Source organism: Nerophis ophidion, unplaced genomic scaffold, assembly GCF_033978795.1.
Source record: "Nerophis ophidion isolate RoL-2023_Sa unplaced genomic scaffold, RoL_Noph_v1.0 HiC_scaffold_40, whole genome shotgun sequence".
Classification (NCBI taxonomy): Eukaryota; Metazoa; Chordata; class Actinopteri; order Syngnathiformes; family Syngnathidae; genus Nerophis; species Nerophis ophidion.
In genome coordinates, this window is record NW_026906962.1 from 77,501 (window position 1) to 95,299 (window position 17,799).

Here is a 17,799-nt window from a genome sequence, read left to right on the forward strand (position 1 = left end):
TCCCTAGGGAGGTGTTTAGGGCACGTCCAACCGGTAGGAGGCCACGGGGAAGACCCAGGACACGTTGGGAAGACTATGTCTCCTGACTGGCCTGGGAACGCCTCGGGATTCCCCGGGAAGAGATGGACGAAGTGGTTGGGGAGAGGGAAGTCTGGGCTTCCCTGCTTAGGCTGCTGCCCCCGCGACCCAACCTCGGATAAGCTGAAGAAGGTGGGTGGATGGATGGCCAAGTAATACTCCAAAAGTATAGTCCAGTAGCATGTATCAGTAACATAACATGACTGACGGCACATGCATGTCCATTACTGATCATAATGCCACTTATACACATGCCAGAATGAGAAGTGACACTGATAGGTTTTCAATGTAGTCAGTCCCGAGGAAAAGTGATTTGTTTAAAGTCAGTAAAAAAATCAGATAATGTTAACACAATGTCTAAAAGGCAAACATTTATCCATGAAAGCATAATATCATATAATATACATGGCTTTATGTTAAAACAATGTCTAAAAAGAAAATATTTATCCTTGAAAGCATATCATCTACATGGCTTTTAGCTCAAAATGATGTCACTACACACATACCTACTCAGTGGCCTAGTGGTTAGAGTGTCCGCCCTGAGATCGGTAGGTTGTGAGTTCAAACCCCGGCCGAGTCATACCAAAGACTATTAAAAAAACGGGACCCATTACCACCCTGCTTGGCACTCAGCATCAAGGGTTGGAATGTGGGGTTAAATGCTTTCCGGGCGCGGCACCGTAGAGGACACCACTCCTTGTGTGTGTGTGTGTGTGTGTGTGTGTGTGTGTGTGTGTGTGTGTGTGTGTGTGTGTGTGTGTGTGTGTGTGTGTGTGTGTGTGTGTGTGTGTGTGTGTGTGTGTGAGACAATCACTGGTACTTTAACTTAACATCCATATCATGAACACGCACATTAGCTTTGTGTGTTGATCTAACGCAGGGGTCGGCAACCTTCAGCATACAAAGAGACATTTTAGCCCGTTTCCCCCCAAATAAAACCCACCTATAGCCACAAACTCTGTTAGATTCCTAAAATGACGATAACACCACTCATAGTTTTGTTACACGTGTGCTATAGGATTTATGAAATCAAACACTTGATTGATTTGTAGGTATAACAAAGCAAATCATCAAATTGTTTTGAACATAAGAAACAAAATACACTCTTCCTTCCCTTATTAATGAATTGAAATTAAAAAATCAACTCATTCCAACATTCTGAAGGCATACATCTGTGGAATATTCATTTGACTAAAAATTAAAAACAACTACCTATTCATCAATAAAAACAGCAAATTTATAAAAATGTAAATAAATAAAATATCTATCTTTGTTGATCCGTCCATTGCTAGGGGTTGACCGCTAAAAACAATACAATTGCATGGCAGCAAGAGATGTCGCATAAGGGCTGTGACATACATTTACATCCACAATATATTCACATGGGTTTTATTTTCCTATGACAAGATCCCAGAACTCTCCAAAATAACAACTGTTGAATTAAAATAAACTAACTAAATAAAATGAAATATAATAGATCAAGTAACCATTATTTGTTAACATTCGGTTTCAAAGCCGAAGGGAGCCAGGGAGGCATGAAAGAACCTCATGTGGCTCCAGAGCCGCGGGTTGAAGATCCCTGATCTAACGCTAGCTATCATTGAATATAGATTCAATGTAATTAGAAATTGTAAAGAATATAGACACTAAAATGTTCTGGTAAACCACTAATGGTAACAATCTATCCTTTGGTGTTGTGTGTGTGTGTGTGTGTGTGCGTGTGTGTGTGTGTGTGTGTGTGTGTGTGTGTGTGTGTGTGTGTGTGTGTCTGTCTGTCTGTCAACCTTGACGAGTTATGACATCATGGTGTTGTTACAGTGTAGTTTGAGTGGGGTCATGTGACTGCCAAGCTCCGTTTGATTGGTGAAATGGAGTCAAAGGTCACGAGTGCTTAGTTTGGATTGGTGAAATGAAGTCATGTGACCGTGCCCGCTGTAAGAAGTCTTTCTAACGAGCTAAATGACTAAATGCCAGAAGCAGCATGCAGTGGAAAAGTGGCTTTATTTACAATGACGTTAGTATCTTTAGTTGTTGAATTGAAATCCACGGTGACTGGCTAGTTGTTTGAGTAGAAGCTAAGCGAGAGGGGTAATGCTGTGTGCACATGGCTACAAATGTAGCTTACCACCACCAAAGTGTGAATGTGGTGTAAATGAATGAATGGCACTTACTTCTCTGTGAGCGCTTTGAGTGTCTAGTACAGAGCTGGGAAAATATTTTGACTCTGCGGCCACAAAACTGTGCCAAGGTGTGTGGGTATAAATAGTACATACACAATTAGCTGTAAAAATCTGCTGTACAGTATGTGTGTTTGGATCTCTTTTTTCAGGAACATTAATACCAAAAATCACAATGTCCGAAAGAATTCTAAAAAAGTTATGACAGACCACCTCATAAAAACCGGAATGCAATTTAAACATGTTTTACTGAATGGGACACTGAAAATGTACATTAAAATAAAGAAAGTGGGATTAACAATATTAGCTATGAACAATAAAACACTGAATATTAAAGGGGAACATTATCACAATTTCAGAAGGGTTAAAACCAATCAAAATCAGTTCCCAGTGTCTTATTTTATTTTTTGAAGTTTTTCTTAAAATTTTACCCATCACGCAATATCCCGAAAAACGACTTCAAAGTGCCTGATTTTAACTGTCGTCATAGCCACACGTCTATTGTCCTGCGACGTCACTGCGTGAAGCCAACAAAAACAAATATGGCAGATAGCACAGAAAGGTATAGCGTCATTAGCTCGGATTCAGACTCAGATTTCAGCGGCATAAGCGATTCAACAGATTACGCATGTATTGAAACGGATGGTTGGAGTGTGGAGGCAGATAGCGAAAACAAAATTGAAGAAGAAACTGAAGCTGTTGAGCCATATCATGACAGACAGCGGCAACGAGGACGAATTCGGCAATCGCCTTCTAACCAACAATTGCATCTTTTGACTGCCGGTGCAACTTTAATCCAACGATTGGTAAGTGTTTGTTTGGCATTAAATGTGGGTGGAGGAAAAGGCTGGATGCAAATATAGCTAGGTGACGGACTTCCTGCCGTCCATGTGTGGGTTGCCGTAATGATGGACACATGACGCATCGTAGCAGGTTTGACTTTGATTTATTATTTCAACAATCATTACGTCTTCTTGCCTGTCTGTCGCGCCAATTTCTAGCGCGCCGGCTGATCCTGCTCGTCGCTTCGGTGTACCTTTCGGTGGCCGTTTGTTGTGTCTTTGGTGGGGGCGCATCTCGCTCGGGTTCTCCTTCGTCGCTCTCGTGGTCGTTCGGGTTGCATCGTTCCGCACCTACTTATCTTCCGATCGTTCCTCCTTCGCCTCTTTTATGCTGCAGCAGCAGATGATAGGATTGAGCGCAGGTGTGTGGTGTACGCACCTTGCTCTGATTGCTGCTGCCGCGCGGCTCCGAGTGTGTCACGCCTCTCCTCTCCGCCGCATGCCCCGCCTCCTGGCCTCCATCTCGGTCAGGACCACTGCTCTTCTCAGCCTGCTGTCGGCCCGTCGACTGCGTCTCTCCACAAGCTACAAATGAGGCATAATGATGCAATATGTACATACAGCTAGCCTAAATAGCATGTTAGCATCGATTAGCTTGCAGTAATGCTGTGAACAAATATGTCTGATTAGCACACAAGTCAATAACATCAACAAAACTCACCTTTGTGATTTCTTTGATTTTATCGTTGGAAATGCATCTGCTTTGAGTGTCGCAGGATATCCACAAATTCTTGCCATCTCTGTCGTAACATAGCTGTCGTCGGTAAAATGTGCGTCCAATTTCTTGCCACTTTTGCATCTTTTGGCCACTGGTGCAACTTGAATCCGTCCCTGATCGTGTTGTTACACCCTCCAACAACACACCGACGAGGCATGATGTCTCCAAGGTACGGAAACACTCGAAAAAATGGAAAATAACAGAGCTGATTTGACTTGCTGCGTGTAATGTGTTTGAGAAAGTGGCAGATTGCTTCACGTTTTGACGTCACAATTGAAAAGGCGTTTACATCGCCAAATTCACCCTTTTAGAGTTCGGAAATCGTTTAAAAAAACATATGGTCTGTTTTCTGCAACATCAAGGTATATATTGACGCTTACATAGGTCTGGTGATAATGTTCTCCTTTAACATATATTCATCGCTCCTCTTTTACTTCTCAAACGATAGACATCTTTTACAATCAAGCAAAAACACAACAAAAATGTAAGAAACAGCAAAATGTGAATGCAAAGTGTAATAAACAACTACAATATGATATCTTATCAATTTTATGCAGAAATGTGTCGTCTAAATTTGCTTCCGCATCTCTTCCTGACACATGAGTTTCGGGCTGGCTGCTCTGAAAACAAATCTCTTTGTTCCTGGTCGGAGCTGCTGTGACGTAGATTACCGTAATAACTGCTACAACACTCGAAAGCGCAGATTTCAACCATGTAATTACTTTCTATAGTTCAAGATTTACGGTCGTTTGAAAACAGCACCGCACATCACAATGGCGGCTACAGTTTTGATGTTAAAGCTCTAAAAAAATTATGACGAACGTCCAGTGGGCCAGATTGAAAATCTTAATGGGCCACATGTGGCCCATGGGTCGTATTTTGCCCAGGTCTGGTCTAGTGTATAAAAAAGTGCTATATAATTGTAATCCATTATTATTATTAATGATACTGCTATCTGTATTTTTTGTTCCAGCGGACCGATTGAATGATGACACGCTGTCACACTCAGTTCAGCTGCTGTCGCTACACATTATCATCAGCGCTAAATGATGACAAATAAGGAAGCAACACCACACAAACGTTTGTTGCATAACAATATTTTATTTTCAAAGTCACTCACAAGGTGTCATTTTGAAGTGAACACACTTTTCTCACGACGAGTCACGGCCGTGTTTTATCAACCGTCCTTCGGGCGATCCATTAATCCACAGGCCAATTACTACACACACACACACATACATTGGTAGCGCGACACTCAATATGGCTTCCGGTCCATCACTCAAATACGTCCGTATGCAACATGAACACAAAAATTCCTACTGTACATGCAAACTCACATAACATGCTAATTGATTGTATTAATTTATATAATATATTTGATATGATGTATCATGTAAAAGGTAAGTGATGCCATACCTAAATATTATTTCTAGCTGAGTGTAATTATAATGAATAGAACCCCATATATACTATATCAGGGGTCACCAACCTTTTTAAAAGCAAGAGCTACTTCTTGGGTACTGATTAATGCGAAGGGCTACCAGTTTGATACACACTTAAATAAATTGCCAGAAATAGCCAATTTGCTCAATTTACCTTTAATAAATAAATCTATATATATATATAAAAAAATGGGTATTTCTGTCTGTCATTCCATCGTACATTTTTTTTCCTTTTATGGAAGGTTTTTTGTAGAGAATAAATGATGAAAAAAACACTTAATTGAACAGTTTAAAAGAGGAGAAAACACAAAAAAAATGAATTTAATTTTGAAACATAGTTTATATTCTATTTTGACTCTTTAAAATTCAAAATTCAACCGAAAAAAATTAAGAGAAAAACTAGCAAATTCGAATACTTTTGAAAAAATTAAAAAAATAATTTATGGAACATCATTAGTAATTTTTCCTGATTAAGATTAATATTAGAATTTTGATGACATATTTTAAATAGGTTAAAATCCAATATGCACTTTGTTAGAATACATAACAAATTGGACCAAGCTATATTTCTAACAAAGACAAACAAAAATTTGAAAAGAAATTCAAAAGACTTTGAAATAAGATTTAAATTTGATTCTTATCAATTTTAAAATTCAACCGAAAAAAATGAAGAGAAAAACTAGCAAATTCGAATACTTTTGAAACAATAAAAAAAAGAATTTATGGAACATCATTAGTAATTTTTCCTGATTAAGATTAATATTAGAATTTTGATGACATATTTTAAATAGGTTAAAATCCAATCTGCACTTTGTTAGAATACATGAAAAATTGGACCAAGCTATATTTCTAACAAAGACAAACAAAAATTTGAAAATAAATTCAAAAGACTTTGAAATAAGATTTAAATTTGATTCTACAGATTTTGTAGATTTGCCAGAATTATTATTTTTTTAATTTTAATTATAATAAGTTTGAAGAAATATTTAACAAATATTCTTCGTCGAAAAAACATTAGCTAAAATGAAGAATTAAATTTAAATGTATTTATTATTGTTTACAATAAAAATAAATAAATTACTCGAACATTGATTCAAATTGTCAGGAAAGAAGAGGAAGGAATTTAAAAGGTAAAAAGGTATATGTGTTTAAAAATCCTAAAATCATTTTTAAGGTTGTATTTTTTCTCTAAAAGTGTCTTTCTGAAATGTATAAGAAGCAAAGTAAAAAAATAAATGAATTTATTTAAACAAGTGAAAACCAGGTCTTTGAAATATTTTCTTGGATTTTCAAATTCTAATTGAGTTTTGTCTCTCTTAGAATTAAAAATGTCGAGCAAAGCGACACCAGCTTGCTAGTTAATAAATACAATTGAAAAAAATAGAGGCAGCTGACTGGTAAGTGCTGCTACTTGAGCTATTTTTAGAACAGGCCAGCGGGCGACTCATCTGGTCCTTACTGGCTACCTGGTGCCCGCGGTCACCGCGTTGGTGACCCCTGGTATATACCGTATTTCCTTGAATTGCCTCAGGGCATATAGTATGTGCCTGTCTTAAATTACTGCCGGGTCAAATTCGCTTCGCAAAATAATTAGCCCATACTTAGTATTACCGCCTGGTTAAATTTGTGACGTCACGAGTGACACTTCCCCTGTCATCATTTTCAAAATGGAGGAGGCTGATTTCAATACCGGTAATTTGAAATCGCATAAAGGGAAGAAGATTAAGAGCTATTCAGTAGGATTTAAGGTCCAAGCTTACATCACACTAAAATTTTTACTGCATGCCTTTGGTAAGTGCCCGAGTGAGAAGAGGTTTTAAAATAATTAGCGCATGCTTACTTTTACCGCATGCCTTTGGTAAGCGCAGGAGTGAGAAGAGGTTTTAAATTAATTAGCGCCCCGGTGGCAATTCAAGGAAATACGGTATATGGATATATATATATATATATATATATATATATATATATATATATATATATATATATATATATATATATATATATACACAAACCCCGTTTCCATATGAGTTGGGAAATTGTGCTAGATGTAAATATAAACGGAATACAATGATTTGCAAATCCTTTTCAACCCATATTCAGTTGAATATGCTACAAAGACAAGATATCTGATGTTCAAACGCATAAACTTTATTTTTTTTTTTGCAAAAAATAATTCACTTAGAATTTCATTGCTGCAACACGTGCCAAAGTAATTGGGAAAGGGCATGTTCACCAATTTGTTACATCACCTTTTCTTTTAACAACACTCAATAAACGTTTGGGAATTAAGGAAAATAATTGTTGAAGCTTTCAAAGTGGAATTCTTTCCCATTCTTGTTTTATGTAGAGCTTAACAATATTAGCTATGAACAATAAAACGCTGAATATTAACATATATACATCGCTCCTATTTTACTTCTCAAACGACAGACATCTTTTACAATCAAGCAAAAACACAACAAACTTGTAACAAGCAGCAAAATGTGAATGCAAAGTGTTATAAACAACCACAATATGATATGTTTAAATTTTATGCAGAAATGTGTTGTCCAAATTTGCTTCCGCATCTCGTCCTGACACATGAGTTTCGTGCTGGCATATATATATATATATATATATATATATATATATATATATATATATATATATATATATATATGTATGTATATATATATATATATATATATATATATATATATATATATATGTATGTATATATATATATATATATATATATATATGTATGTATATGTATGTATGTATATTTGTGTGTGTATATATATTTGTGTGTGTATATATATATATATGTGTGTGTGTGTGGGTTTATATATATATATATATATATATATATATATATATATATATATATATATATATATATATATATATATATATATATATATATATATATGTGGAGTTCCACAAGGCTCTGTATTGGGACCCAAGTTATTTATACTTTATTTCAATTATGTTTGTTCATTGTCTAATACATTGAAATGTATTATGTTTGCAGATGATACACATGTATATTGTTCAGGAGAAGATTTAAAGGAAGTGTTGAGGTTAATAGAGGTTGAGTTGATTCAGCTAAAAAAATGTTTTGATATTTATAAGTTATTAAATAATAAGAAAACTAAATTTGTGGTGTTTAGTGGTGCAAGGACAAATTGTGAAGCAAAATTAAAATGTAATCAAGTGGAAATTGATAGAGTATATGAAACAAAATTATTGGGAAGAATAATTGATAATAAAGCATGCTGAATATATACCTTATTTTTCGGATCAAAAAATCACATTTATTTTTCATAGTTTGGCCAGGGGCGCGATTTATACTCTGGAAGGATTTATGTGTGAAATTATTAACACATTACTGTAAAATATCAAAAAAATATTTATCTTATTCACATAAGTGCCTAGACGTACCGATAGAAGATGAAGCGGCACATTGTCTACTTTGGACTTGGCAGAGTTGTTTAGAAGTGACACCGACTAAGTAGATTTCATGGGATTTAGCGATTTGGAGTGACAGATTTTTTGGTAAAGGTATAGCATGTTCTATAAGTTATAGTTATTTGAATGACTCTTAGCATAATATGTTACGTTAACATAGGTGGCACCTTCTGAGTTGGTTATTTATGCGTCAAAAAACATACACTTATTCGGCTTAATGTTCACTATTCTGTAATTTATTTCAAGTTGCCTTTCAAATGTCTATTCTTGGTGTTGGGTTTTAGCAAAAAAAATTCCCCCAAAAATGCGACTTATACTTTGGTGCGACCTATATGTTTTTTTTCCTTCTTTATTATGCATTTTCGGCCGGTGCGATTTATTCCCCGGAGCGATTTAAAATCCGAAAAATACGGTAAAGGGAAACATATCCAAATCCATTGCTACTCTTTATAAAGTAAAACATGCTGAATAAGACATGTCTGCATATGTTATATTATTCTATTACTTTTCCATATTTAACAGATTGTGTTGAAGTTTGGAGAAATGTTTATAAAACAAATATAGACCCAATTATTCAACTTCAAACAAGGGTCATCAGAATAATACACAAAGCGTGCTACTATGGACATACCAATCCATTATTTATGAGTTCTAATGTGTCAAAATGTTCATATATTGTTTTTTTAAAAACCTTGGAAATTATATTTCAAGTAAAGCAACAGTCTTCCAGCTTGTATTATTAGGTTATTTTAATTAAGAAGAAAAAAAACTATAATTTACGGGGGACATTGATTTTTGAAAAAGGTAAAGTAAGAAGGAATATAAAATGCAAATGTATTTCAGTTTTAGGAGTTAAATGGTGGAACAAGCTCAGTGATGAGTTGAAGACATGTAGTTCTCTCACTGGGTCCATGTGTACACTCTCAGTTACATTAACACTGATATTATACATGTGGGCCAATAGATAGAAATGCTGTTAAAGGGGAACATTATCACAATTTCAGAAGGGTTAAAACCAATAGAAATCAGTTCCCAGTGGCTTATTTTATTTTTCGTAGTTTTTTTCAAATTTTTACCCGTCCCGGAATATCCCTAAAAAAAGCTTTAAAGTGCTTGATTTTCGCTATTTGCTTAAGCCACTGTCCATTTCCCTGTGACGTCACATAGCGATTCCCATACAAACAATGGCGAATAGCACAGCAAGATATAGCGATATTAGCTCGGATTCAGACTCGGATTTCAGCGGCTTAAGCAATTCAACAGATTACGCATTAATTAAAATAGATGGCTGGAGTATGGAGGCAGATAGCGAAAACAAAATTGAAGAAGAAACTGAAGCTATTGAACGAATAGCTATTGACGCTATTCGGCCATGCATTTCTGCGTTAGCATCGCCGGTAAAATGTGCAGAACAACAGATCAGGACTTTGGCATTGACACTGGACCAACTTAAATCCGTCGATTGGTAAGTGTTTGTTTCGCATTAAATGTGGGTGGAAGGAAATGCTTGATGTAAATACAGTTTCAAATGTACATACAGGTAGCCTAAATAGCATGTTAGCATCGATTAGCTGGCAGTCATGCCGCAACCAAATATGTCTGATTAGCACATAAGTGAACAACATCAACAAAACTCACCTTTGTGATTTTGTTGACTTTATCGTTGGGAATCCATCTGCTTTGAATGTCGCAGGATATCCAGACATTCTTGTCATCTCTGTGCCATCTCTGTCGTAGCATCGCCGGTAGAAACCAAACGAGGGACTTTCGCTAATCTTGACACTGGAGCAACTTAAACCCGTCGATTGTTAAGTGTTTGTTTGGCATTAAATGTGGAAGGAATCGTAAGGCTGGATGTAAATATAGCTACAAATGAGGCGTAATGCTGCAATATGTACACACAGCTAGCCTAAATAGCATGTTAGCATTGATTAGCATGCCGTGCTAATCGATGCACATTCTACGTAAATCAATTTGAATCCGTCCCTGATCGTGTTGTTACACCCTCCGACAACACACCGACGAGGCATGATGTCTCCAAGGTACCGGAAAACAGTCGAAAAAACGGAAAATAACAGAGCTGATTTGACTCGATGCGTGTGATGTGGTAGGGAAAAATGGCGTTGAGCACCGATGTGACGTCACATTCTGACGTCGTCGCTCAGAGAGGGATAAACAGAAAGGCGTTTCATTCGCCAAAATTCACCCATTTAGAGTTTGGAAATCGGTTAAAAAATTATATGGTCTTTTTCCTGCAACATCAATATATATATTGACGCTTACATAGGTCTGGTGATAATGTTCCCCTTTAAATGTAGCTTTGATGTGGCAAGCTACTTTTGCAGTGTAGCGTGTAGTGTAGCTTGCTACAATTCTCTGAGGATAGCTTAGCTACATTTAATGGAGAGTAACTTGTAGCTTAGCTAACTACATTTTCCAGGTCGCTTGCCCATCACTGTCTGTTTGGCCTAGCTCACATGTGAATAGTTTGAATACTGCAAACTTCAATACAGTAACACCTCATTTGTGTTTTATGTTTTGCAGACGTCCAGCAGGTGTCAGCAGAGAGTCATGAAGAGATTCCCTCCAAGCAGCAGGAGTGGAGCTCCAGTGTGGGACAGAAGGAGCTACAGACCCCCTCCCACATTAAAGAGGAAGAGGAGGAACTGTGGAAGCAGCTTCAAAGGTTGGTGGAGGATAATGATGAAGATGAAGCTCAGTTCTTACTGCTTCATCACAGTCAAAGTGAGGAGAACAGAGGGGCGGAGCTTGTAAGTCAACACATCACAGAAGCTGATGGAGAGCATTGTGAAGATATAAAGTCAGAACCAGACAGCATCTTTGCTCCACTGTCAGACATGGACCACATGATGTCACACTCTTCTGATCACAGTGATCACATCCAACAACCTTTGGAGAGGAAAAATGACTCTAAAGGTGATACGAGACATCACACTAACAACAAACACTTTGACTGCTCTCAATGTGGGAAATCATTTAGACAGAAGAGTATTTATACAAGACACATGAGGATACATACCGGAGAGAAACCTTTTACTTGCTCTGTTTGTAAGAAGAGTTTCTCCACAAAGTTTGAAATGACCACACACATGAGAACACACACTGGAGAGAAACCTTTTACTTGCTCTGTTTGTAAGAAGAGTTTCTCCACAAAGCTTGTCATGACCACACACATGAGAACACATACTGGAGAGAAACCTTTTACTTGCTCTGTTTGTAAGAAGAGTTTCTCCAGAAAGCAATACATGACACCACACATGAGAACACACACTGGAGAGAACCCGTTGAGTTGCACTGTGTGTGATAAAAGGTTCAGGTATAAGTATCAGGTCAGTAAACACAAGTGTGTAACAGTCATGGAAGCTGCAGGGATTTAAAAACACTTAAACAGTGATTGTGCCAAATGTACTCTAATAACACAGCATGTTTAAAGGGGAACATTATCAGCAGACCTATGTAAGCGTCTATAAATACCTTGATGTTGCAGAAAAAAGACCACGTTTTTTTAACCGATTTCCAAACTCTAAAAGGGCGAATTTGGCGATTTAAAGACCTTTCAATTATTCGCTGTCGGAGCGATGTTTCTTTCACCCGTGACATCACAATGGGAAGCAATCCGCCATTTCCTTAAACACATTACACACACAAGTCAAGTCAGCTCTGTTATTTTCCGTTTTTTCGACTGTTTTCCGTACCTTGGAGACATCATGCCTCGTCGGTGGGTTGTCGGAGGGTGTAACAACACGATCAGGGATGGATTCAAGTTGGAATGTGCATCGATTAGAACGGCATGCTAATCGATGCTAACATGCTATTTAGGCTAGCTGTAGGTACATATCGCATCGCTGTGCCTCATTTGCACCTATATTTGCATCCAGCCTTTCTCTCCACCCACATTTAAGGCCAAACAAACACATACCAATCGACAGATTCAAGTTGCACCATTGTCAAAAGATGCGAAAGTCCCTCGTTTGTTCTGCACATTTTACCGGCGATGCTATGACAGACATGGCACAGAGATGTGTGGATATCCTGCGACACTCAAAGCAGATGCATTTCCAACGATAAAGTCAATGAAATCACAACGGTGAGTTTTGTTGATGTTATTGACTTATGTGCTAATCAGACATATTTGGTCGCGGCATGACTGCCAGCTAATCGATGCTAACATGCTATTTAGGCTAGCTGTATCTACATTTGTGGCTATATTTGCATCCAGCCTTTCCCTCCACCCACATTTAATGCCAAACAAACACTTACCAATCAACGGATTTAAGTTGCTCCAGTGGTCAAAAGATGCAATCTTTGGTTAGAAGGCGATCGCCGAATAGCTTCAATAGCTATTCACTCAAAAGCTTCAGTTTCTTCTTCAATTTTGTTTTCGCTATCTGCCTCCACACTCCAACCATCCGTTTCAATACATGCGTAATCTGTTGAATCGCTTAAGCCGCTGAAATCCGAATCTGAATTCGAGCTAATGTCGCTATATCTTGCTGGTCTGTCCGCCATGTTTGATTGTATTGGCATCACTATGTGACATCACAGGAAAATGGACGGTGGATTTACAGATAGCGAAAATCAGGCACTCTAAAGGCTTTTTTTGGGATATTCCATGATTGGTAAAATTTTGAAAAAAACTTTGAAAAATAAAATAAGCCACTGGGAACTGATTTTTATTGGTTTTAACTCTTATGAAATTGTGATAAGGTTCTCCTTTAATATGAATATATATTTGATGATGTATGTAGTGCTTCTCATCTTCTACTGTTATGTTATCCTGGAGTTTTTAAGTTGTGTGCATGTATTGAATATCATATATGTAGCTACTAATTTATTTGATTTTCTCATTGTTAAAGAGAGGACATTTTTATTTTCACTTTGGGTTTTTTTTCACACATTTTCTTCCTATGTATTTTTATTGATGTTATTATCCAATTAAAAGTATGAATGAATAAAATATTTAACAAAATGTGGACTCTAGTAGATGAGCAGCATTGTTACATCATGGATGTTAACTACAGAAAAACATCAACAAAGAAGAAAAAGGCTGAAGTTAGCAACACATCACTGAACTTTAGAGCCATCGTGAGTGGAGTTGCTTGTTTTTATTGCTGCATTTGTACTTATTTCACCTCACATCTTCACTTTCAACTCTAAAGTCTTCTTCAAATATATTGTTCTGGGCTTCTAATATTGATGTTTACTATGTGTGTGTAGTCTGTGGAAAGGGTTGTTGTCCCTTGTGGATCCATTTGTTCACTTGAACAGATACATCATCATCATCATCATCATCATCATTATCAAAATACAGATTTAAGTACTGTATTAGAGTGCCTCTTGTAGTACTCCAACTCGCCACACTGAGAAGTGGGGGCGATCCTGAGCTAGCAGATGAATGTTGCTATCCTGTTTTATCAGCGAGGAAGACAGCATTTGTGTTTACTTTTTTGTCAGATCCAAGTTGTATTGCTCTGCTGAATAAATGAATCACTATGGCTGCCAATATGGAGGATTATATATATATATATATATATTTATATTTATATTTATATTTAAAGGCCTACTGAAATGAGATTTTCTTATCTAAACGATGTGTCATACTTGATCATTTCGCGATATTGCCATATTTTTGCTGAAAGGATTTAGTAGAGAACATCCACGATAAGCTTCGCAACTTTTGCTTGCTAACAGAAAAGCCTTGCCACTACCGGAAGTCGCAGACGATGACGTCACATGTTGATGGCTCCTCACATCCTCACATTGATTTTAATGGGAGCCTCCAACAAAAACAGCTATTCGGACCGAGAAAACGAAAATTTCCCCATTAGTTTGAGCGAGGATGAAAGGTTCGTGTTTGAGGATATTGATAGCGACGGACAAGAAAAAAAAAAAAGTTTAAAAAAAAAACGCGATTGCATTGGGACGGATTCAGATGTTTTTAAACACATGTACTTGGATAATTCTGGGAAATCCCTTATCTTTCTATTGTGTTGCTAGTGTTTTAGTGAGTTTAACAGTACCTGATAGTCAGATGTGTGTGTTCACGGGTGTGTTGACGCCAGTGTCTCAGGGAAGTCGACGGCTGCTTTATGGGCGGCACAAGCTGACCTAAGAAGAGACTTTTTACCACAATTTTCTCACCGAAACCTGCTGGTTGACATTCGGTCGGGATCCATGTTCGCTGTGATCCATAGTAAAGTTTCACCTCTGTGAATTTTAAACAAGGAATCACCGTGTGTTTGTGTGGCTAAAGGCTAAAGCTTCCCAACTCCATCTTTCTACTTTGACTTCTCCATTATCAATTGAACAAATTGCAAAAGATTCAACAACACAGTTCTCCAAAATACTGTGTAATTATGCGATTAAAGCAGACGACTTTTAGCTGTGTGTGTGTGCAGCGCTCATATTTCCTAACAGTCTGTGACGTCAAGCGTACACGTCATCATTACGCGACGTTTTCAAGAAAAAACACCCGGGAAATTTAAATTGCAATTTAGTAAACTAAAGCGGCTGTATTAGCATGTGTTGCAATGTTAATATTTCATCATTGATGTATAAACTATCAGACTGCGTGGTGGCTAGTAGTGGCTTTCAGTAGGCCTTTAATTCGGGGTCTGATCATGACTAGTCATTGATATCGACACCAACATCGCCCCCTTGTGGTGGAAAATTATAACAGTCATAACTTCCTTCCACATGCTCCAATCTTCCTGTTTTGTTTTATGGTGGGTGAAGATCATCGTCATTCTACATCCTGTACGCAAATTCAAAATGACATTTTTCATACTCAGCACATTTTCTAACATAATCTTGTTAATATGCTCAATAAGGTTCTATTCAAATGTAATACAAGTAATACGTAAGACTTTATTTGCACACTTAAGGAGATAAGTTTCCAGGTGAAAAGGATTGTTTATCAATTTATTTTCCATGAATTAATTTAGATCCAGAACAAACATTGTTATATATCTTATTATATTATAATCATTACTATAATTGAATGTAAGTTTGTGTAAAATATTTTCACACAACAAAGTGTGAATACATGTTGTAAAGTGTGGGGTTGAGTTATAATTGATATAATACAATTAGGTATGGCAAATGCATTTTGTTTACTTGCCAACTATTCAAATTATATTTAATATACATATTTATATAATGTCATGTAATATGAATTCAACATGTCTTATGTTAACATAAGAGTTTATTTGCTAGCCAGTTCTACTTCTGAGTATTTATTTTATTTTGTTATTGAACAATTAAACACACATAAACAATGTTTAGACACATTAAGGTACTTTCAATACAATATGAGTGTCAGGCCTTGACATGGATTGAGTGTGCTCCTTCGACGCAGCGGGATTACAGGACGAGCCAGGCGTGAATTCAGGTACATGTTTTTATTTAAACACTCTAATCAAAAATCATCAAACTAAGGGCGCTCACAAAGAGGAAGAAACTTGGCTAAACAGTACAAACGTGAAACAAAAACACCTGCTCAAGGGCATGAAAGAAAATTTAACTATAAACTTAAACAGCACGATGGCAAGACTAAAGACATGAAACAAAAGAGTGCACTTTGGCATAAATATATAAACTTACTCGGCATGGAACTGTGGACAGGGCGTAAAGGTTTGGACAGCATGGGTAGGGTGCGTGTGAGTGTGAAGATCCCAGGACGAAGACAAGAAAAAGAGTGACTTAAATAGCTGTGACTATTAGTGAAAACAGGTGTGAGGCTGAGAACAGGGATGTGACAGGTGAAAACTCATGAGGTTGGCATGGAAACAAACAAAACCAGGAAGTGCAAAACGTGACTGATTGTCCAAAATTAAAAACATAACATGACAAAACAAAACATGATCCATAGGTGTGACAATGAGTCAATGTTTTTTCAATATTTTACTCAGCAATATAAAAAAAACATCACCATCCATCCATCCATCCATCTTCTTACGCTTATCCGAGGTCGGGTCGCGGGGGCAACAGCCTAAGCAGGGAAACCCAGACTTCCCTTTCCCCAGTCACTTCGTCTAGCTCTTCCCGGGGGATCCCGAGGCGTTCCCAGGCCAGCCGGGAGACATAGTCTTCCCAACGTGTCCTGGGTCTTCCCCAAGGCCTCCTACCAGCTGGACGTGCCCTAAACACCTCCCTAGGGAGGCGTTCGGGTGGCATCCTGACCAGATGCCCGAACCACCTCATCTGGCTCCTCTCGATGTGAAGGAGCAGCGGCTTTACTATGAGCTCCTCCCGGATGGCAGAGGAGAGGAAACTCATTTGGGCCGCTTGTACCCGTGATCTTATCCTTTCGGTCATGACCCAAAGCTCATGACCATAGGTGAGGATGGGAACGTAGATCGACCGGTAAATTGAGAGCTTTGCCTTCCTGCTCAGCTCCTTCTTCACCACAACGGATCGGTACAACGTCCGCATTACTGAAGACGCCGCACCGATCCGCCTGTCGATCTCACGATCCACTCTTCCCCCACTCGTGAACAAGACTCCTAGGTACTTGAACTCCTCCACTTGGGGCAGGGGCTCCTCCCCAACCCGGAGATGGCACTCCACCCTTTTCCGGGCGAGAACCATGGACTCGGACTTGGAGGTGCTGATTCTCATTCCGGTCACTTCACACACGGCTGCAAACCGATCCAGTGAGAGCTGAAGATCCCGGTCAGATGAAGCCATCAGGACCACATCATCTGCAAAAAGCAGAGACCTAATCCTGCGGTTACCAAACAGGAACCTCTCAGCGCCTTGACTGTGCCTACAAATTCTGTCCATAAAAGTTATGAATGAACAGAATCGGTGACAAAGGACAGCCTTGGCGGAGTCCAACCCTCACTGGAAATGTGTTCGACTTACTGCCAGCAATACGGACCAAGCTCTGGCACTGATCGTACAGGGAGTGGACCGCCACAATAAGACAGTCCGATACCCCATACTCTCTGAGCACTCCCCACAGGACTTCCCGAGGGACACGGTCCAATGCCTTCTCCAAGTCCACAAAGCACATGTAGACTGGTTGGGCAAACTCCCATGCACCCTCAAGAACCCTGCCGAGAGTATAG

General features: G+C 38.1%; 1 protein-coding gene across 1 annotated transcript in view; it reads left to right on the forward strand.

Annotated features, from left to right (window-relative positions):
• Positions 1-14,231, forward strand: part of LOC133546733 (zinc finger protein 391-like) — a 26,576-nt gene extending 12,345 nt beyond the window's left edge. The window contains exon 5 of the mRNA XM_061892546.1: positions 11,252-14,231. Coding sequence (XP_061748530.1) covers positions 11,252-12,105 — 854 coding nt within the window. The 3' untranslated portion in view covers positions 12,106-14,231. The remainder of the gene's footprint in view (positions 1-11,251) is intronic.
• The last annotated feature ends 3,568 nt before the right edge of the window (positions 14,232-17,799 follow it).